The 22,650-nt window shown below is 38.3% G+C and overlaps 4 protein-coding genes across 4 annotated transcripts; 3 read left to right on the top strand and 1 right to left on the bottom strand.

Annotated features, from left to right (window-relative positions):
• The first annotated feature begins 767 nt into the window (after positions 1-767).
• Positions 768-1,341, top strand: LOC101311545 (nuclear transport factor 2-like). The gene is made up of 2 exons (XM_004293219.1): positions 768-1,070; positions 1,167-1,341. Exons 1-2 carry the CDS (start codon positions 768-770, stop codon positions 1,239-1,241), a joined length of 378 nt encoding a protein of 125 aa, XP_004293267.1. The 3' UTR covers positions 1,242-1,341.
• Positions 1,342-2,145: 804 nt separating this feature from the next.
• LOC101311252 (pectinesterase/pectinesterase inhibitor-like) lies at positions 2,146-4,104 on the top strand. Its single transcript, XM_004293218.1, has 3 exons — positions 2,146-3,065; positions 3,212-3,403; positions 3,489-4,104. Exons 1-3 carry the CDS (start codon positions 2,171-2,173, stop codon positions 3,986-3,988), a joined length of 1,587 nt encoding a protein of 528 aa, XP_004293266.1. The 5' UTR covers positions 2,146-2,170; the 3' UTR covers positions 3,989-4,104.
• A 1,735-nt stretch (positions 4,105-5,839) lies between these two features.
• On the top strand, positions 5,840-8,519 carry LOC101310964. The gene is made up of 5 exons (XM_004293217.1): positions 5,840-6,309; positions 6,588-6,742; positions 6,870-6,967; positions 7,087-7,195; positions 8,019-8,519. The coding sequence occupies exons 2-5, from the start codon at positions 6,706-6,708 to the stop codon at positions 8,219-8,221; spliced, it is 447 nt and encodes a 148-aa protein (XP_004293265.1). The 5' UTR covers positions 5,840-6,309; positions 6,588-6,705; the 3' UTR covers positions 8,222-8,519.
• Positions 8,520-8,724: 205 nt separating this feature from the next.
• Positions 8,725-10,195, bottom strand: LOC101292102 (putative FBD-associated F-box protein At5g22720-like). Its single transcript, XM_004295204.1, has 2 exons — positions 9,041-10,195; positions 8,725-8,943 (listed from the first exon to the last, which is right to left on the bottom strand). The coding sequence occupies exons 1-2, from the start codon at positions 10,193-10,195 to the stop codon at positions 8,725-8,727; spliced, it is 1,374 nt and encodes a 457-aa protein (XP_004295252.1).
• Between the last annotated feature and the right edge of the window lie 12,455 nt (positions 10,196-22,650).

Here is a 22,650-nt window from a genome sequence, read left to right as displayed (position 1 = left end):
AAGATCTCTTTTAGTTATTGGTATGTTATATCGTTCGGTATAATAGACAAACCCTTCACTAAATAGTATCCCTAAACACCAAAGGAGGTCCAATGATGCGAGTCAATTTAGTAACATCGGATCATATAAAAGTAGGTGATACCGGCCGGGGTTTCAAAGCAACACTTGCATGTTAGCATTCAAGCAGACTGGTTTTTCATGGCATTGGAAAATAAAAAATTGAAAATTAAGGCTTATTGAATCAAACATCCTTTATCACCGTCAGAGCCTCAGCCTGCAATGAAAAGGCCCGAGTACACAGCTCTAGGCCCAATAATAGCTGCCAAGAGCTCAAGCTAGACAGCGGAGGCTCAAAACCCGAACCCCGCTCATCATCAGCAACTTTACAAGGTTTCTAATAATTAACTCAATTCAGATGGTACAGAAAAGCTTCCTTGTTGGAAATAATGGTCGTTCAGGAAAGTATATGATTCCATACTTTCGGCACCATCAAAAGTCCCACAAAACGTAGAAATGCAGCAGTGTTGATTCCCCATTTCAAATTGTCCAGTTTACCCCAGTATCCCTGAGTTTCTTCGTATTGCATGCGACACTTTCGAAGCCACAATGCTCCATGTTCAAGGGCTTGATAGTCATCTAGTGCTAAATCAGAGGCGTCCTGGTGACATGTTATGCAACTTTTCGCATCCATCTTCCTTATATTCGAGTTGTGATTGCTTCTGAGCCGAAGAAGCAGATCAAACAGAGAGGGAGCTGGGGTAGAAGAAATGGAAGAACAAGTCGAAATGGTGGGGAGGGCATTTGTGGATCATTATTACCTTCTTTTTGACAGTGATAGAGCTTCCCTCTCTGCTCTATATCAACCAACCTCTATGTTGAGCTTTGAGGGCCAAAAGATTTTTGGGGTTGACGATATTTCTGCCAAGCTTAATCAGTTGCCTTTTGATCAATGCAAGCATCTGATCAGTACTGTCGATTCCCAGCCATCATCGACAACCGGTGGCATTGTGGTCTTTGTCAGTGGCAGCCTCCAATTATCGGGGGAAGAACACCTCCTAAGATTTAGTCAGGTGATAATTAATAATTTGCATAACTCTCTACATTTACTTATAGAAATATGGTTGTACAATATATGTTTACATTAAAATGTTGATGTACTCTTGCAGATGTTCCACTTGATTCCGACTCCACAGGGAAGCTTCTTTGTCCAGAATGATATATTTCGTCTGAATTATGGTTAAATTTTTTTCGAACTCTACCCCTGAGTTTCGGCAACTAATTACTACTGAAATGTTATTGTTGTAAACTTGCACAAGTGAAGAAATAAATATGTTCTCCATCTCTTTGTTAACATGTCATTTCATGTCTTCCTATATATTGCAGTCCATATATTTTATATGATTGTTTCTTCATTAATCAGCTTATAATCCATTGAAAAACTGATTCGTCAATACAATGGAAGCTTTTACAGGCAAAAGTATTATTTTGTTGAGTTTTGATTCCATCCTAATAGTCACTTGGTAGAGAAACTCAAAAACTTATCAAACCAGCAGTGCATGCCCCATTTTTAAACAACTCATAACTTTCTCTTTTCCTAAAGTAATCATACAAGAGATTGAAATTGTAGTGTAAAGGGTCGGAAATTATCATTTCTGGAGCTTCAGGAAACGTGAATGGAGACTCCACTGGTGTAAAATAACAAAGGATGTCACTAGCTTATAACCAGCACTAGATTTTCCACATGATTTTCTACCAATATTGAACAGTGCTTTCTCTTTTTCTAGACACCATGATTGCGATTACAGAAAGAAGCTTTTGATTCAGATACAAAATGCACTAAATCTCAAAGTGAAAGGTAGCTTCATAATGTCAAAAAACCCAAAGACTTGCTTTCCTAAGCCTTATCTGGAAACAATGAACATTTTACGCATAATTGTATACAACCGGTGATAAAAAGGCAAATATCTTCAAAGAATCGCTTCAAACGCAGCCGATTTAGACCTTAACCTCTTTCATAATGACACACACTTTCACTTTTAAATACATTATCATCTCTGCTTAGTTTAATTTTCTTCTGGTACAAGTTGTTGCATGCGTATTACTCTATTTAAGGGCTATAGGACAAGAGAAATAAGCAAGGGGGAGCTTAATCATTTACCTACAAGCAACAATGGCAATCCAACAGTCTCTGCTTGATGCTCCCAAAGCTACTTCTCGCTGCAAATCTCTCTATCTGATTCTCTCCTTAGCTGCTATTATAGGCTCGGTTACACTTCTTTCCATCCAAGTTATGATCAAAACCAGCTCCTCTAATTCTCCTCCAGGAGTCATGATTGCTGATGTTGATCTACTACAAGGGCTCCTAGAGGAATCCACACCACACTTGCAACAAGCCCTTGAGACGGCGAAAGATGCTTATGCTAAGATCAATGACCCTAAAGATCGAGCGGCTCTTGTCGATTGTGTGGAGCTCATGGAAGTCACCATGGACAGGATTCTTGACTCTAGAGTGGCTCTCAAGAACTTGAAGGTGCAAAATACCATGGAAGATGTTCATACATGGCTTAGCAGCGTACTCACTAACCATGTCACATGCTTGGATGGACTAAAAGGACTATCAGCCCGGACTATAATGGAGCCTAGGCTCAATGGCTTGATATCCAAGTCAAAAGCCTTCCTAGCCAAGTTGGTTGAAATTTCTCCATCAAAAGAGAAAGTGATCGGTGATCAGCCACTGGAAATCGGAGATTTCCCAACATGGGTCAAAAGGAGGGACCGGAGGCTAATGTCGAGGGATTTTCAGAAGGGAGTTGAGGCCAATGTTGTGGTGGCAAACGATGGGAGTGGGAAATACAAGACTGTGAAAGAAGCCGTGGCAGCAGCACCAGATAAGAGCACAACCAGGTATGTCATTTATGTGAAAAAGGGAACATACAAGGAAAATGTTGAGGTTGTGAAGAACAAGAAGAACTTGATGATTGTTGGAGATGGCATGGATAAAACAATCATCACTGGTAGCCTCAATGTTGTTGATGGATCAACCACTTTCAATTCTGCCACTCTAGGTAAGAACTTAGAAGCTCAATACTTAAACTTTTTTGGATGGTATGTCGAGTATAGAACATTTAGTCCAACACTAGGGACACTCAAGTTTTACTTGGCACATACCAAGTTAGTATCTGCTATCATCAATATTTGTCCTCCAATGCAGCTGCTGTTGGTGATGGATTTATTGCACAAGACATTTGGTTCCAAAACACTGCTGGCCCGGACAAGCACCAAGCTGTTGCACTTCGTGTCGGAGCCGATCAATCCGTGATAAACCGGTGTCGGATCGACGCTTACCAAGACACTCTCTATGCCCACTCCAATAGGCAGTTCTACCGAGACTGCTACATAACAGGTTATCTTGTCAACTATATTTTTTGGTTACCTTGAAAGGTATGCGTCTCCTGGAGTTCCTAACTCATTTTTCTACCCTTTTTCAGGTACCGTAGACTTCATATTTGGAAATGCGGCCGTAGTACTTCAAAATTGTAAGATAGTGGCACGGAAGCCGGCGAGTGGACAAAACAACATGGTCACGGCACAAGGTCGGACGGACCCTAACCAAAACACCGGGACTTCCATTCAAAAATGCCAAGTAATCGCAAGTTCCGACTTAGAGCCGGTAAAAGGGACGGTCCGGTCATACTTGGGCCGTCCCTGGAAGGAATACTCTAGGACTGTTGTGATGCAGTCCACCATTGGTGACCACATTGATCCGACTGGGTGGTCTATATGGAGTGGAGACTTTGCTCTGAAAACACTATACTATGGTGAATATGCAAATAGTGGACCCGGGGCTGGTACCAGCAAGAGGGTGACTTGGGCCGGGTACCATGTTATTAAAACCGCATCAGAGGCCCAAAGTTTCACCGTTGCTGGGCTTATACAAGGTGGGTCATGGTTGAAGTCCACTGGGGTTTCTTTTACCGAAGGACTGTGATCAGTTGTGGACTTGTGGCACATTCTATCTCTTTTTCAGTATTTTGTGCTTTGTTTCAATAAATAAGTTTTTTTTTTTTATGAGAAATAAATAAGTTGTTTCTATCTATTTTCACTATATACTTTTTGAAGTAGTTTTTTTGATATTGAATGAATCATTGCCTTAGATTAAAAGAAAAAAAAAATTTGAACAATCCATCACCAATCTAACTTGAGTAACATGCATAATGCTGATAAGTTGTTATATTCTATAATAATCAATGGTGTTCACATAGTCACCTAGTGACCAAGGAAATCATGATCAATCACCGTTGGATGTAAATCCAAGAGTGAAAAACAAAACAACTTAATTTTAAAATAATACTTCCCACCATTAGATTTACATCCAACGGTGATTAACCATGATTTCCTTAGTCACTAGGTGACCATGTGAACACTACTGATACAATGATAGCTAGAAAACGAGACTAAATCTCATTTCTAATGAAAGGAAGTGTCAACAAATTAGAATTGACTTTAATTCATTTTCAGTGAGTTGTCAACTCATCAAAATTAAGTGTTAATCGATCACCATACAATTTGATTATCTTCCGGATTCTAAATATACAAAGTATGTGGAGATCTCAATTGCTAAGAAATAGGAAAATTCGACCCAAAATTGTCTCTAGGTGAGCAACACCACATTCCCATATGAAGTAGATTAAGATTGCGTTTTTATAATTTGAAGGATTAAACAACGAAGATAAACGTGCTCTCAACAATCACAATAGCTTAACATGTTATCTATGAACAGCTAAGCCATATATCAAGGTATTTCTAATAAAGGACAGCATGATTGCAATTTGATACGCTCACAAAGTTTGGTGAGAATAGAATAGTACATGAACACAAAATGTTTCTCTAACAAAAGAGATTAAAAAAAGGAAAAGGAATTGTTATAAAAATTCTTCTGCAAGGGTTAGTGCATAGAAATCAAGATGAGAGCTCATAACCAGCTGGATGAGAAGTTTATGATGTGGTTAAACAATTGTATCCAACAATATTTAGCTATTGAAGGAAATAATTAGATTAATTTTCTGAGGTCAGAGGAAGGAAAAGGCTCATTTTGGAATGTGTCTTTGACAACTTATTTTCTTAACTATTTGTTTGGTTTATGCATTATCTTGATACTAAAGTTGAGGTTGATTAGAATAAATGTGAATCAATTTGATAAGGATGTGAAATTCACACATCTCAAATTGTAATCTACACATCTAATTTTTATTTTTAGTAATCATTATCATATGAAGACAAAATTTAAGTCATTAAGGACAAAATTTAAGTTACTAAAAAAAGAAAGTGGGTGTGTGGATTTCACTTCCCTTTGATAAACATAGATTCTAAAATTCATCAATATTTGGATCGTTCTTATCTCATATCAAATACTTGGTTCGAATATCTCAAAAATTGTTTGCTCAAAATGGACTCGGCCGAAACAAGGTCGAGATCCTTGGCTACAAATGTCCTTCTGCAATTTAGGGTCAAATAGAAATCGTATACACTAATTCAATTAATAGTGTGCGTCTTCAGCTTCATATGATAAAATGTTAAGTAAAATTTAACTGGTATAAGCAATGACTGCACCAAACTTAGTTTAATTCGTATCAAAAACCAAACTTAGTTTAATGCTAAAAACCAAACTTAACAAAGGGGTAACCAATCTATTTAGACTAAACACAAAGGTCCAAACTGCTTTGAAAGTTGGTCTAGTCAGATAGACTGCACCAAACAAACACCAGCTTCTCTCCTCTCTCTGTCTCGGATTTTCACCCGCAATTTAAGTATCTGTTGCATTTTTGGAAGCCTCTTGCATTTTTCAGAGGGGAGGGAGCCTCCCGAAAACAAAACAAAACCAAACCAAAAAGCCAAACCAGCACCACCCAATTTCTGTTCCACTCTATTCTTTCACACCCTTAATCTGTTTTTGAGGTTTCCATTATTTGTTATCCAATCCCACCCCCTCTTCTTTTTTCTGTTAGACCCTCTTCTCCTTAGCTCTGTTTCTTTCTGTATCAAACTACTGGTTCCTGTCCCTCCAATTTTCACAAAAATCCCATTACACTTATTCTTTCTGGGTTTTTTGTTCTCTCACTTCCATTGGTTTTGGGTTATTGGGTTTTAGTTAGAGCTAGTTTTTCTAGCTTCCTTGAGAGGTTCAAGAGTAGTTGAAGATAAAGATGGGGTTTGGAGGTAACAGGCTACCTTGGTGGGATGTGAAGGAGAAGTTGCTTCTTCACTAATCAATCTTCCTCCTTGTACCATCCTAATCAACCTCTTATTAAGGTAACTTAATTAATTTCATATCTCTATTTCACGTAATCAATGCAATAGAACTGTCTAATTTTACAAAATTATTGGAATCATTTTTGTGTTTTTCCAGAATGAATCATATCTGTTCTATATTCCATATATATACGATACCAATCCTCATTCACAGGGATTAGAAAGTTCCTAAATCACAATCATCACATGCAATGAACCTTATTTGATACTGCTCTTACCCTTTTTTTCTCAATTCAAAATCATTTTAAGCAAAAATTAAGTACATTTACTTTTTGCAGGTAAAAAAGGTACATCATCATCATCGTCACCTCTCCCCAATCTTTATTTCTGGTGTTTGCTTCATTCGTTCTTCAAGGAGCTGTTGCTTTTGAGCAATTTTGGCTTCTGGTTTCCACCATGGCCAAGATTTTCAAATATATCTCTCAAATATTTGGTAACTTTATTTCTCTCTTATGTATCTGTGACTCTAATTTATGTGTTTGATTACCTTGTATAATGCGTTAGCTTGGTTTTCATGGTGATCTGGGGCTAAATATATAGGAAAATTGTTGTTGTTGTAGTTGTGAAGGAGCGTGAAATGGAAATTGGGTTTCCAACAGATGTGAAACATGTAGCTCACATTGGGTGGGATGGTCCATCTGATAGTGCACCTAGTTGGGTACGTGGCCTTTACCTTAACAAATTACTGATCTTTCTTCATTTTCATTCTTGATTACACATAGGGTACCAACCAAATGATGTTCTTTCACTTCTTAATTGTTTCGTTCGTTGTTGCAGATGAATGAGTTCAAAAATCCACCCGATTTCTCAACACTGGGTCGCAATAACACCGGTGATCGAAGGGACTCCTCCAGCAGCATGGCTGCTTCCCCTTGGGCCTCTCAAGGTATGCTCATCTTCATTATCGAGTTTCCGATGTTTCTTCCATTGATGCATGTATAACTAGTTTGTAAGGTTAGGCAAAATAATGCAGAAACTGATGGTTGGGGCCTTAGTGTCGTATGAATAATTTGAAGGTGTTGTCAATATGTTCCAATATAGTATGGCTTGTATCATGTGCGCTTGTGCAGTATGACTAATCTATTCAGACAAGTATAAGTAGGGTCTTTTTTTTTTTCACGGGCTAAATAGTTTTAGGGGAAATGGAATTAGTGTCTGTATTAGTTTACTGGTAATAGATGCTAATAAGGTATGGAAAAGTTCTCAAGATTCTTTGCCTCAACTGGAGGGCTTGGCTCTTCTGTCACGAGACAGCACTTTCCTGCCTAGAGGAATATGGTAGCTCGTGGACCTTTACAAAACTCTGGCTAGTTCTTGGTAATGGTGGTCCTGATTTATTCAACTCATATGGTTCAATTGATTTATGGCATAGTTTAGTTTCATTGGTGGGATCATTGTATCAGTGGGTCTTAAGTTAGGACTAATGCAGCTAACGTATTAAATTCTTATGGTTCAATTGGTTTATGGCATTGTTTAGTTATCTTAAAGGTTGTAACATGATGCTACATTAGGATGGTGAGGTTCACACATCTGTGAGTACCTATCTGGTCCTATCATATGCTCCTGGAGTAATATTTGGTGTGGTTATAGTGTCAAATCTTGTTTTGGTGTGGACAATTTATTGTAGATTATGGCACTTGGAGCTGAGATCACTTCAATAATAGTTTTCACTCTCTTTTGGTTGTTGTTTTGTCAATCTTTTTCGACAGATTTTGAGCATTCCATGCGCCAGCCATCAACCAATTTGATAGACCTTCCTCCTAATGACCTTGCAAATGTTCCCAAGAAACCAAAGAGGAAAAAGGTCAAATCTTCGTCTTCCTCCTCCTCATCGTCGAGATCGTCGCGACCAATGAAGACGCCAAAGGCTACATATACGCAAATGGAGCCAACACCAAACCTGCTAATATAGAAACACTTCAAGATTGTCAGGTTGATCAAGTTAAGAATGTGCATAGTAAGACTCTGGATGACCTGCCCATATTTCCGTTACTCTGCAGTGTCACTGTCCACAAGGGCAAAGAATGATGATGATCCAACAATTGGAACATAACTTAGAAAAGCAATTAGGTTTTTGGGATGAATTCAGAATGTGATAGTTGAAAGTGGAAGATGATTGTCCAAAGGGTGACACCAGTCTAGAAAGACACCAACTTTTTTTTTGCTTTTCTCATTAATGTAATAAGCATGCAGAGAGTTGAAGGATTTGGTTGTGGTGGAATGGCTTGCTAATTCAAATTGTCATACGAGAAATATTACAAGTATTCAAGTTTACTACTAACGATGAATGATGTATTGAATCTACATAGCGAACACGAGCGGCTCGAGCCTACTTACAGCCCTACCAACGAACTATGAGTAATGTACTCTAGGAAATTCTGTTCTTCAGAGGACAACCGATTTGTTGAAGCCTACTTACAGCCCTACCAAGGAACAATGAGCAAGGAATTGTTGGTGATTCTCTTCTCCAAGAGACAACTGATTTGTTGAAGGTGCCATCCAACCCAATGCGTGGCGGAACTCAGGAATATCGCTCACCTCCTTTTGAGAATTCGGCATCACAACAACGAGGTGCTTGACACCATACAATGGTGAAGAGAAGTTCTTCCTAAAATCTTCAGGAAAGAGGAGAGCCTGTAAAATTCAAAACTAAAAAAGTTGGATAAGACATGATATAGAAAAGCTTCAATGTAAATATTATTATAAATTTGGGATAGCAAGGAACGTATACCTTATAATTACGAACATAAAGGACAATCCTTTTTGAAAAACCAATATTCTCAAGAAAATCTCTGAGTGTTGAAAAATGTCTGAATGACCCGTTAAACCCCAGTACGTCTCTATCCCTAAGTTCCGAAAGAAAGACTCGAGTAACTTTTAAATTTGGAGCTTTCACAAGAATCTTGGACTTCGAAAACCCTTCGAAACCGAAAGTAACTAGATTTGGAGTATTGATTGTGCCCTTCAAACAATCATGGCCACTTACGGTAAGGCGCTTCAAGTGCTCAGCATGGACGTTGATGTATTTCAAGTTGGAGCACTCAATCAAGGTAATTTTCTCCAGAAGCGAAGAGTTTGATGAAACCGTAAACGATTCAAGATTCTTAGCTTCATCAACGTAAATAATCCGAGAATCGCAGTGCTCAATTTCCAATGATTTGAGACTTGAACTTGAAACATCAAACTCCGAGTTTTCACAATGGCATGAAGTTAATGACAAATCTTGAATGGAAGGACACTCCAGGATCAAATAGAAGGGAGCAAGTTCATCAAAGTGCACGTTTTTCAAGTACATAGTTTTCAAATTGGGCAGAAGTCTTGGAGTTTTTCTTCTCTTTTTTTTGGTCAATCGATGATTTTTTATCCTCACATACTCCAGCTTCAAAACAGTTAGGGTTTTTGCATTTGCAAGGGTCGTCCTCGATATGCAGTAGTCGAATCCAAACTGGATCTGCCAAGAAAATCCCCAGAATAATCGACTGATTCTAAGACTGATATCTAGCTCCTTGACGTTTCTCTCGAATACATAACTCAGGCATTTGTCTATTGAGCCATAATCTCCGGGTACGTACCTCATCATGCGAAGTCTGAATTTATTCAAAAAGACTTGTTTTTGCTGCTCTTGCTCACAGAATTCCAGCCACTTTTCCACAACGTTGATGAACTTTCTATGTTCGAGAATCTTGTTAAGATCGATGTGGTCGTTGTCATACTTACCGGGATCATCTCCCTCGTCGAAATCCAATACCGGGGTCGAGCACCAAACTCCATCCCATTGCTTGGAAAGGAAGCTCATGCGAACATCAGCTTTAGTAGGAAGGATTTGGAGAATTTGGTGGATAACAAGGTCAGGTAAAGGAGGGCGTATTGAACTCACGACGTCCATGGCGTTTGGTGGTTATGATCCTATTTGCCTTTTTCCTTATTTATAGAAAGGAAATAGAATCCAACATGAAAAGGAGTTTTTGATGTATCCAATAACCAACTAAATTAGGTTTGCATCAGTACACAACGTGTATCTTCACATACATACATACATAAATGATCATGATTAGAAGAAATAATATAAAAACATGGTGGTCAAACATATGAATTGTTATGAACGGTTAAGATTGCGTCGTATAAATACATGTCGTGCATACAAGAATTTCCAGCTTTTGAGATATAATTATTTTTCATTAATAAGATAACAATATCACAAAAAACTAGTGAGACACCAAAAATGGTCTCATAACGTAACATTTTTCTTAAAGAGGTATGTGAACCTATTAAGATAATAAAAGTTATATTAAAATAGTTCACTTAATAGAGGATACGACAAACTTGAACCACCGTAAAAAGATCTAATTGGTCTAAAACCAAAATAGCATAATACGAAGACAGCCTAACATGTAATCAGTACATAATTAAACCAAGGAAACCCATAAGCGATTAGTTGACGATGTGATGCTAGAGAAAGAACCGTAGCAAAACCGACAATGTAGTAGATTGTTAGGCTTAAAATACCACACAAATCTAGGCCCATCCCTCCTAGAAGCTAGCCCCACTAGTCGAAAAGCCCAAGCCCAATGCTAAAATAAACCCAGCCCGCTATAACAATCAAACAAACTCAGCTGAGTCGGCTCACTTTTTCATTTCCCGCCTCTAAAACAGAATCGGGAAAACCAGAGAAACCAGAGAGATCAAGAAAACCAGAGATCATGGAGGTTCTGCAACATCACTACCTTGTTAGGACACTCGAACATCACCCAGCCACTCTCTTCGGCGCCCCCATTGTCAACTACCACCACCCCATCACGGTGGACTACGGTCAACCCTGCATCTTCTTTCCAAGAACCCACCCGCTCCAATGGTTCCCTCATTACGGGCCGATGGTCGCCGTTCATGTCATCAACGTTGCCCCTTCCGCCGTCGGAGATTCATTCACGCTCCCGCCCTTGGCCGCAAGCTTAATGCTTCAGCCCGTGAACCACCCAGCACTCTATGTCGTTCCTCTTTCAAGTCTCTGGGTGACGATTCCGGCATTCTTTGATTACCGGCCGCCGGTTCTGATTCTCGATCATTATGTGCCGCAGGTTCTTGGACCACCGCCTCCGGCTTGGGTTCTTGGACCGCCGCCGCCGCCGCCGACTTGGGTTCTTGAACCACCGGCTCCGGGTGTGTATGGCCGTGGTCCTACGCCTTGGATTCCTCATCCGAATGATCCAGTTCCCTATCGTACAGTGTACATAAGATTTGTGGCAGCGGCAGCTCCGATCACCGGCGAAGAACTGGACTCTTTTTTCCGGGAGAGGTTAGTAAATAGCAACTTGCTTTTTCTGGTTTTTCATGATCAATTTCTGGTTTAGTTCAAGATTTCTGGTTTTACCTTCTTCAATTTTCCCAGAAAAACCGATCAAAGAAAGCCTCTTTGATTGGGGAATTGAAATGGGTACTTTCGTTTAACGTGATTCGGCGTTTTCCGATTTTGGAGGTAGATAGAAAAGACGACGTTTTGGGAATTGATTAGTGGATTGTATCACTGTTCTTGGTAACCAAGTAGAATCATGTTCTCGGTAATTACTAATTAGATTAATTAGTAGAATCCACAGTTGGTCTCACTTGAAAAAATGAATCCTGTTTCTGGTACAGTAATTAAAAAGGTTAAGTTAGATGGTAAATAATCTGTTCATTACAATGCAGATTGCGCGGGCTGGAGTCCATTGAGCAGATCCAGACTTGGCGCCGAAAGGCATTGGTGACATTTTCTGAAACTTCCGGAGAGGCAGCTGTCGAAAGGATCTTCCATGGAACTTCCAGAGAAATCCAGTTTCACATTCAAGGAAAGGTCTTTTGGGCTTACCCTCACAGGTTCTGGCTTGAAACACACAGAGATCGCCAGGCGATCATCACATTTGAAAGGGAGGAAGCACCTTCAGAAGCAGAGGTCTACGGCCATTTGTAAGCATCTGTTCATGTTATGCTTTTCTCCTGTGAACTTCATTTAATAAGAAAGCAAATTTTCGTTCTCCGTACAGCAATCGAGGCAGCCCTGAGATGCATAGCTTGGAGTCCGTAAGGGTCAAACCTCTTCATGCTATGCTTTTCTTCTACACATCTGCGGCAGCACAGCAACTGATCCAAAAGGAGCCACGATCCTTCGATATCGGAGGCAAGACAGTCAGAGCGAAGCGGCCCGACTGAGATTGAAAGAACAACACATGGCTCTTCAAACACCCATTGCTTTGCCAATGGCAACATGGCAGACACTGCAACAAAAAGAGCAGAAGAAAATGCTAAACATCAAGGACAGCATACATGTAGTATTAGAGAAGTAGCAGTAACAGACACCAAGAAGTTTCATTCAACATTTGAGCATCAGCATCAATAGGCAAAATTTTAAGCATCATCTGTCCGAGCATACATGTAGTATTAGAAAAATAGAAAGTAGTAGCAGTAAATAAATGTGACTAGCCTGCTTCTTAACCTAGATCTTGTGTTGTGCTGCCTAGTTAACTTTTAAATCAACTATAAGCCTATGGGGATAGGTGTCACTACCAACTGTTATGTCCCATCCACAATGCAAAAGATGCAGCTAGAATCTGAATATAGGATTTAAACTATTGATATAGCAATGTCATTCAGTATCTATGGGGAAAGATATATATATTTGATGGACAATAATAATCAATAGATCTGCTTTCACATACAGTACAAGGATGCAAGAAGAAAGTATATTAACTTACAAGACCCTTTACAAATTGGAAAGAAGCATCGTCTTTACAGACCCAAAAAAAAGAATCCATGGAATTCCATAAATTATCTACAACTAATTAACATGTAAGCAAGTAAGGTGTGTACTCACTATCAATTCCATAAACATTGTGCCAGAAATCAATGCTTTCACTGTATCTATCAGCATGTGTGATAGGTGCTATGTACAACCGCATACATTCAACAACAAAATCAGCATGACAGAACCAAATTCGTTTAGCGTCTAATGCTCTAAAAAAATGTCAAAAGTTAACGACATGACAAAGCTGGATACTTAAGTTGATAATACAATAGTTAACGACACATAACATTGACAGGATTGTCAATTCAGTACATTAAAGAAGCGACTGTGTAATAGATCTCATAACTATAAATGTACAGGTCAAAACAATTGAAAGACTAAAGAGATAAAGAAAACTACTGTTGCATTCGAAGGAAGTATAAGACCTCCGGGTTTTAGCCAGTGATCTCTGGCTGTAATGACACTTCCGAGCATAGTCTGTGATGAAAAGTAAGCATGTCAAAAAAATAATTGCAAACCCAAGTATACCCATGTATGTATCCCAGAGGTAGAATTATAAAAGAGCAGTAATCATACAATCCAATAACCAACACTTTAGGAATATCATATTCAAAACTTTAAAAAAAAGCTACCTCATACAGAAGCATGTAGCCCATCTACTCTGAAGTTATAATATCAACCTCCTCATTTATATCAACATCGTGCAGAAATTAAAGAGTTGGAAGTAACATTGATCCGTTTATACATGTGTAATTCAGATAATAAATTGGTGCAAGAGAAAGGAAAGTCCTAAGGAAAATACAATAAAGAAAACTATTTTCAATAATTTTTTTTTGCATAAAGATTTGCAATAAGAACCTCTCCCCCTATCCATTTTATTCACATTCTGACTTTCTCAATCCATTCCATCCTAGATAAGTAGAAATGTTCTCTATAGGCCCCATTCCCCACCCATCACAAACAGAAAAATAAAAAGGACAAAGATCAGCACAGAGTCACAAGACAGAGAAAATAACCAACTGGTTTTGTCCTATAGGAAATAGAAAAGTATAAAAGTCGTGTATGTTGTTAATGATAAAATTAAACAGATATTAAACCCTGCCGGACTGATGAGCTTAATACTAGTAAGTAAAGGGGTCATCCAAAACTACCTCAAATTGCCCATGTAGTAGTACGATGATTGTATCAGATAGATTGTTTCATTTGCCTGCTTACAAAAGAACAAGATAAATCAAAATGCGACATGAAGAAGTAAAAAGAGAACAAAATTAAATGACTGAATTCAATTTCAAATTAGAAACCCCTTCAGAAGCAAAACAGAGTCCTGGGTATTATACCAGATAGCAGAATCTGATAAGCAAGTAGTAAAATCTCAGCGAACCCAGCAGTTGATGACCCTCCATTTCTAACCCCGACGAAAAAGTCTCAAAATCCCTTCAAATGAGAAGAGATGGTTGAGAGGGTCTCTTAGATTTTTGGGCCAATTACATAGAAGTCCACTTTCAGACATTTTATTTCATATAAATCCACCTAAACATTTTTATTCACATAAGTCCACCTAAACCTAAATAGGGTTTTATATTAGATATAAAAGTTGAACAAAATTACAGACTGTCATCCAATAAAAAACATTAGATTCTTTCCTTTATATTTACAAGAATGTCACTAGTATAAAAAGTCAACAACCACTCTCATCTTGGAAAAGTCTCCGGCCGACCTCCGCGCGAGGTTTCCGGCTGATCTCCGGTGAGGTTTCCGGCCGACCTCCGGTGAGGTTTCTGACGATGACAAAAATTACTACTACCAACTACAAAAGCTACTACCACCAGCTACAAAAGCTACTACCACCGCCTACAAAAGCTACTACTGTAAGGTTTCTAATAAACACAAAAGCTACTACCACCAACCACAAAAGCTACTACCACAAGCTACAAAAGCTACTATCACTACTTACAAAAGCTACTACCGTGAGGTTTCCGACGAACACAAAAACTACTATCACCAACCACAAAAGCTACTACCACCAACCACAAAAGCTACTAGCACTGCCTACAAAAACTACTACTACCGCCTACAAAAGCTACTACTGTGAGGTTTCTAACGAAACATAAAAACTATTACCACCAGCCACAAAAGCTACTATCACCAGCTACAAAATCTACTACCATCGCCTACAAAAGCTACTACTGTGAGGTTTCCGACAAAACACAAAAACTACTACCACCAGCCACAAAAGCTACTACCACCGCCTACAAAAGTTACTACTGTGAGGTTTCCGACTAACACAAAAAATACTACTACCAGCCACAAAAGCTACTACTACCATCTACAAAAACTACTACCACCACATGAAGCCAGATTACAAGTCGTCCGGCAGCCATCAGATCAGCTCATGCCATGGCAGCAACCTCTAGCTCATTGAAAGTCACCAAAATCCTCAACAGAAACACAAAACACACCAAAATCCTCTAGCTCATCGACGTGCCGAGGCCGAATTCAGTAAATTTTACTATGCCAATACAGTAATTGCTACAGTGAATCTAGAAGTTTCTGAAATTAGTGAACTGAGCTTGAGGAATTTACCGGATCTGCGAAGAGGTTAAACAAGAAAGGCTAGACGTCGTCGAGAGTCTCCGGTTCGCCGAGGTTAAGCAACAACACTCCGACTCTATCGTCAACACCAAGCGGCGTCGTATTGGCGGTTCGAGCAGTATCGGCCGTCACAAGCGCTTTTAGCGGCGGCAAGCACTTCCGGAGCGATAAAAGCGGTGAGGATTGCGCCGTCGCGGACGACGAGGAGCAGTTTCTGGAGTGAGCGGCGGAGTGGGAGGAGGAGACGGAGAGGACACGTGGCAGGAGCCTGTGGTGGTCTAAGGGGATGGAGGAGGAGATGGTGTAGGGTAGCATTGCTATGGATTCTGCCGCCATTGCGACTGAGCTGTGTGTGTGTGTGAGGCGAACAAAGGAAGAAAGAGAAGGAGATAGTGTTTTAGACTTTTAGGCTATGGGTGACTGGGTGTTGGGTGCGCGGTTAGGACGCGTGGTCTGAATTACACAGCTTTTGTGAGAGAGAACAGAGATCACACAAGCTGAATTAATTTTGAAAGTAGGGTAAGGGTATTTTAGGTAAAACATAGAAGGTAGGTAACGGGCCAGGACCAGAAAATAGACTTATATGGGTAAAAAGATGAAGGTGGACTTGTGTAGAAAAAAATGTCCAAAAAGTGACTTAAGTGAAATTTTCTATAGATTTTTATCAGCTATTAAAATTGGGATCCTCCAACCCGTATGGGCTCACTTGTCCCAGATCCGCCTAGCCAGCATTGAGCTCCGCCTAACCCACTAAAAGCCCAATTCGTCTATGTTTCGCCCATCCTTTGCCTTTACCGTTTTTCTTTTGAGAGTATCCGCAAAATAAAGTTCATTACAAATTTATATTATTTTTCTTATTACATTGAGTTGTAAAAGGAATGTACATACTGAAATAGGAGTTGTCTCTATATTGTGAAGCAATTTAAGAGAAGGAAAACCCTATACAGTGTGGTACAGTGGTACTTCCATATTTTCTTTTTTGGTATAGTTTTCACAAAAAGACAAGACACATGTAACCAAAGATAAAATTTAAATCACCAAAAAAGAAAAGTGAGAGAGTGTGGCATCATGGCATGGATTATAAAATTAGGAGTGTAAATTTCAGTTCTTTTTTTCTTTTGAGATTTTTCTTTTATTGTTTTTCTAAAAACCGTCACTTAGTGTGGCCCCATTGTTTTTTCTCATTTATCAGAAATTAGCAAGGCCAAGCACATGATTCTCTCCAAAAAAAAAAAAATGCCAAGCACATGATCATGTGTTAAATTCCATATAACTCAATACCAAACTATAAGCAGTATTCACAATTCTTTCCAATACACCTACTCGAGTATCCGCAAAACAAAGTTCATTACAGATTTAAATTATAATTCTTATTATATTGAGTTGTAAAAGGAATGTACATACTGAAGTAGGAGTTGTCTCTATATTGTGAAGCAATTTAAGAGAAGAAAAAAAACCCTATAGTATGGTACTTCGACGGGTCTTCCAAAGTTCAGATGATCTTTGTCAATATCATCGCTGTGTTGCTCCTCCCGTCGCAATTTTATCATTAGGCTCCCTCCCTTGGCTGGAAATTTGATGACTCGACATATTTGCTCCGTTGGATATTTATTAGTTAAGTTTTCTCCAATATTTCATCCACTTAAATACTTGGTATATCATAGATTCTCAAAAAAATAAAATACATTCATCGTAATCTTCAAATTGTTATTCAAAGAGTTTAGACTAAAACTAGAAAAATGTATAACAAATTTAAAAACAAAATCTACAACCCAATTCAATATCTTATACAAGTTTATACTAAGATATATATGTGTATTTTCGGTACGTTATGTCTCTAAGAATTTATCTAGTATGAATGGCAATGAATGCAAATTAGCATGAGTTGATCATAATGATCATGTATATCCATTAACTTATTTAAATCATAAATAAGCAAAGACATAAATCATATGTTTATATGGAAAGACTCTGAAATTTTTTTGCTGGACCAATATTTAATTAAGTTTTCTCCAATATCTCATCCACTTTAATACATGGTAGATAAGAGTAAAACTGCATAACAAACTAAAAAATCTACAACCCAATCTGATATCTTATACAAGTTTATAACAAGATATATGTGTGTGTTTTTGAGAAGCTATATATACCCAGAATTTGTCTAGCATGAATAACAATGAATGCAAATTAGCATGAGTAGGTCAAAATGATCATGTATAGACAATGGATGCAAGAATAACATGAGTAGCCTATAACAATTGTGTTGTAGCTTATAACAATTGTTTAGTATTATACCCTAAACTTAATGTTAACATTAACCATATGTTCATTAGACTCGAAGTTCTATTTCTGAACCATTTGTATTGTTCAATAACTTGGAACCTAATCGAGTCCCTAATGTGTATTCTTCAGGAGATAACCATGACAATGTAATCTGATGAGGAAGAAAGACATGACGACAAGACATATTAAACAGAATCCTGGGTATACCAGATAACAAATAACAAAAAAATCTGATAAGCAAGTAGTAAACTCTCAGCCAAACCCAGTAGTTGATCATATCCTCCATTTTCTATCCCGACGAAAGAGCTTATCAAAATCCCATCAAATGAGGAAAGACGGACAGGGTCGTAGTTTTTTTTTTTAAGGTCAAATTCGGACCAGAAATTCCAGACGATTTCCTTCTCTGATATCCTTCAAGGCCAAATTCGGACTCTTCAAGCACATGATCATGTGTAAAATTCCAGAACTCGATCATAAGCACTACAGCACTATAGTGTCAACACTTCTTTCCAATACGCCTACTCACAAGTCACAAAACAAACTCCATTGCATCAATATGAACTGCATGGGAAGACAGCTGTGTGCAAGTAACTTATCTGCAATATGATAGATGTGCAATATGATTTCCTCGAAGTTACTAGGCAGTACGTACTAGGCTAAGCAGAACACTATCTCAAACTTCACTATCAAGTTGATCGACCGCAGATTCAATAGTCAGATTTCAGTCTTTTCACCATACTATACAACATGTATCATAAGGAATTTGGGTTGAAACTTGAAACTAAGAAACATATATAGGTCACTTCCAAAACCTCTCGAGCTGAGAGTTTCTCTCCTTCAACTGTTTTCAATATGGATTGAATGTTTAACTTTCAAGGGTTCCCCTTGCATTTATATAAAACTGCCCAACCAGCTTCACTAAAAGTACTACGCTACCTTAAACCTTATAGCAAAGTTAGTCGTTTATGATGAAAAATGAGATTGTTCCTTTGATTCAAAATTTTCCAACAAACTATGATAACACCTCCAATCAAAAAGTATCATGTGCATTCCAATTGGGAAAGTTCCAGTCCTGAGTAAATTTATAATCTGGTGATGAGGAGTATGAACAGCATTGTACACTTCCAAGTGCCATAAAATGCAAGACCTAAATAGATGGTTACTTGATGAGAAGTCTCAGAATGAGACTCTTATAAATTGTAAAATACCAATATATAATGTAAAACATACTGAGTATTCGAGGGTCATAAATAAAGAGTGGGTTATAAGTTTGTAATCGAGTATCCATATTCTTCGAAAGACAAATGATTTGCTGAAGGTGCCATCCAACCCAATGCGTGGCTGCACTCATCACTCACCTCCTTTGGAGAATTCGGCATCACAACAACGAGGTGCTTGACACCATACAATGGTGAAGAGAAGTTCTTCCTAAAATTTTCAGGAAAGAGGAGAGCCTATTTAAAAAGTTAAATAATATATCGTTGGCTTGTTTTCTTGTTGTACTTAATATTGAGCTCAAGCTTGGCTCATTTACCTCATGAATACGAGCCGAACATCGAGCCGAACATCGAGCCGAACACGAGCTGCTCTAGCCTACTTACAGCCCTTCCAAGGAAATATTAGCAAGGTATTGTTGGTGATTCTCTTCTCCAAGAGACAACTGATTTATTGAAGGTGCCATCCAACCCAATGCGTGGCGGAACTCAGGAATATCGCTCACCTCCTTTTGAGAATTCGGCATCACAACAACGAGGTGCTTGACACCATACAATGGTGAAGAGAAGTTCTTCCTAAAATCTTCAGGAAAGAGGAGAGCCTATAAAATTCAAAACTAAAAGAGTTAGATAATTAATACATGATATAGAAAACCTTCAATTAATGTAAATATTATTAATTGCACTTATAAATTGGGGTAGTAAAGAACGTATACCTTAAAATCATTAATATAAAGTACGACCCTCTTTGAAAAACCAATATGCTCAAGAAAATCTCTGAGCGTTGGAAAATATCTGAATGGTCCGTTAAACCCTAGTACTTCTTCATCTAGAAAGACTCGCGTAACCTTTAAATTTGGAGCTTTCACAAGAATCTTGGACTTCGAAAACCCTTCGAAACTGAAAGTAACTAGATTTGGAGTATTGATTGTGGCCTTCAAACAATCATGGGTTTCACTTACGGTAAGGTGCTTCAAGTGCTCAGCATCGACGTTGATGTATTTCAAGTTGGGGCAGTCACACAAGGTAATATAATCCAGAAACGAAGAGTTTGATGAAACCGTAAAAGATTCAAGATTCACAGCTTCATCAACCAAAATAATCCGAGAATCGCAATGCTCAATTTCCAGTGATTTGAGACTCGAACTTATAACATGAAAGTCATCCGAGTTTTCACAATGGCATGAAGTTAATGACAAACCTTGAATGGAAGGACACTCGAGGATCAAATATAAGAGAGCATGTTTATCAAACTGCACGTTTTTCAAGTACATAGTTTTCAAATTGGGCAAAAGTAGTCTTGTATCTACAGGCATAGAACTGCCAAGATTTTTTATTCTCCTTCTCTGTTTTTTGGTTAATCGAAGATTTTTTATTCTCACATACTCCAACTTCAAGACAGTTAGGGTTTTTGCATTTGCAAGGGTCGTCCGAGATACGCAGTAGTAGAATCCTAACCGGATCTGCCAAGAAAATCCCCAAAATAATCGACTGATTCTAAGACTGATATCTAGCTCCTTGACGTTTCTCTCGAATACATAACTGAGGCATTTGTCTATTGAGTCATAATCTCCAGGTACGTACCTCATCATGCGAAGTCTGAATTTATTCAACAAGACTTGTTTGTGCTGCTCTTGCTCACAGAATTCCAGCCACTTTTCCACGATGTTGATGAACTTTCTATGTTCGAGAATCTTGTTAAGATCGATGTGGTCGTTGTCATACTTACCGGGATCATCTCCCTCGTCGAAATCCAATACTGGGGTCGAACACCAAACACCATCCCATTGCTTGGAAAGGAAGCTCATGCGAACAGCAGCTTTAGTAGGAAGGATTTGGAGAATTTGATGGGTAACAAGGTCAGGTAAAGGAGGGCGTATTGAACTCACGACGCTCATGGCGATATTGGTTATGATCCTATTTGCCTTCTTCCTTATTTATAGAAAGTAAATAGAATCCAACATGAAAAGGAGTTTTTGATGTATCCAATAACCAACTAAATTAGATGTGCACTTTTGAGATATAATTATTTTTTATTAATAAGATAATAATATAGCAAATCATATATACATCCTTTACAAGGATTTGAAACACAAATAAATCCACTTGTGTTGTTGTTAAACAAATAAGGACAGTTTTTAATAATTAAGGACAATCTTTTCTTTACATGCCATGTGTCATGATTTAATTTACCAAACTAACCCTACACTAATTAAATATACTTTTAGTAGAGAAAAGTCTCTCCTTTTGAGATTTTTCAGTAAATGAAATACAATAGCAGATTTTTCAATAATTTAGTGTAGTAGCAGTTAATTTCAGTAGCAGTAGCAGCACGTAGTAGCAACAACATGAATCAACTAGTGCAGTAGCAACTTTAGTAACTACAGTAGCAGGTTTTCAGTGGCTCAACTAATGTAGTAGCATGTTAAACTGGAGAGTTAGCTGCTACTACACTTCTAACAAATGTAGTAGCAGGGTTTTAATTTTCCAATATGTGATGTAGTAGTAGGTTTTTATTGGTTTAGCTAGTGTAGTAGCAACTTCAGTAACTACAGTAGCAGATTTTATTGGTTTAGCTAGTGTAGTAGCAGCTTCAGTAATTACAGTAGCAGGTTTTTAGTGGCTCAACTAATGTAGTAGCATGTTAAATTGGAGAATTAGCTGCTACTACACTTTTAACAAATGTAGTAGGAGGGTTTTAATGGTTTGGCTAGTGTAGTAGCAGCTTCAGTAAGTGAAGTAGTAGGTTTTAATGGCTCTGCAAATGTAGTAGCAGCTATTTTAAGTACGTGATGTAGTAGCAAGTTTTTATTGGTTCAGCTAGTATAGTAGCAGCTTCAGTAACTACAGCAGTAGGTTTTCAGTGGCTCAATTAACGTAGTAGCATGTTTAACTAAAGAGTTAGCTGCTACTACACTTCTAACAAATGTAGTAGCATGGTTTTAATGGTTCAGCTAGTGTAGTAGCAGTTATGAATTATGCTACTGTTCAGTTCTACTACATCACTTGTCATGGTCTCTGCTACTGTAGAGCATTTATACTCGTTTTTTTTTTTTTTGCTACTGCGCTCGCTGTACTCTTATTGTAGTTATGCTACTGCGCTCATGTTTTTCAAGTTTCTGCTACTACATGAAAATCAAGTCTCATCCAATTATACAGTTCTACGCATTCATCCATCTAATGTCATCACCCCATAGACATCGACAACATTTCTAAAAAACCTGCTACTACACTAGCTGAATTTTGCATTCTTACTCATCTCAATTTGGCCCTTGTCGCATTTCAAATCCCTAACCCCCAATTAACTCACCTTCACTTCCAAATCCTAAACCCAGCCTCTCCGCATACTCGAAAACAAATTGGAGTAGAGCACCACAATTTCTGTAAAACACAAAAAAATTTCAAATCCATTAATGAAGGCGTTGGTCTGAGGCTTCGTCGCCGAGTTCCAACGTCGGTTGTCAAGCCCTATCGAGC

The sequence above is a fragment of the Fragaria vesca genome, linkage group LG3, assembly GCF_000184155.1.
Source record: "Fragaria vesca subsp. vesca linkage group LG3, FraVesHawaii_1.0, whole genome shotgun sequence".
NCBI classification, from domain to species: Eukaryota; Viridiplantae; Streptophyta; class Magnoliopsida; order Rosales; family Rosaceae; genus Fragaria; species Fragaria vesca.
This window is presented reverse-complemented; position numbering and strand designations above follow the sequence as displayed.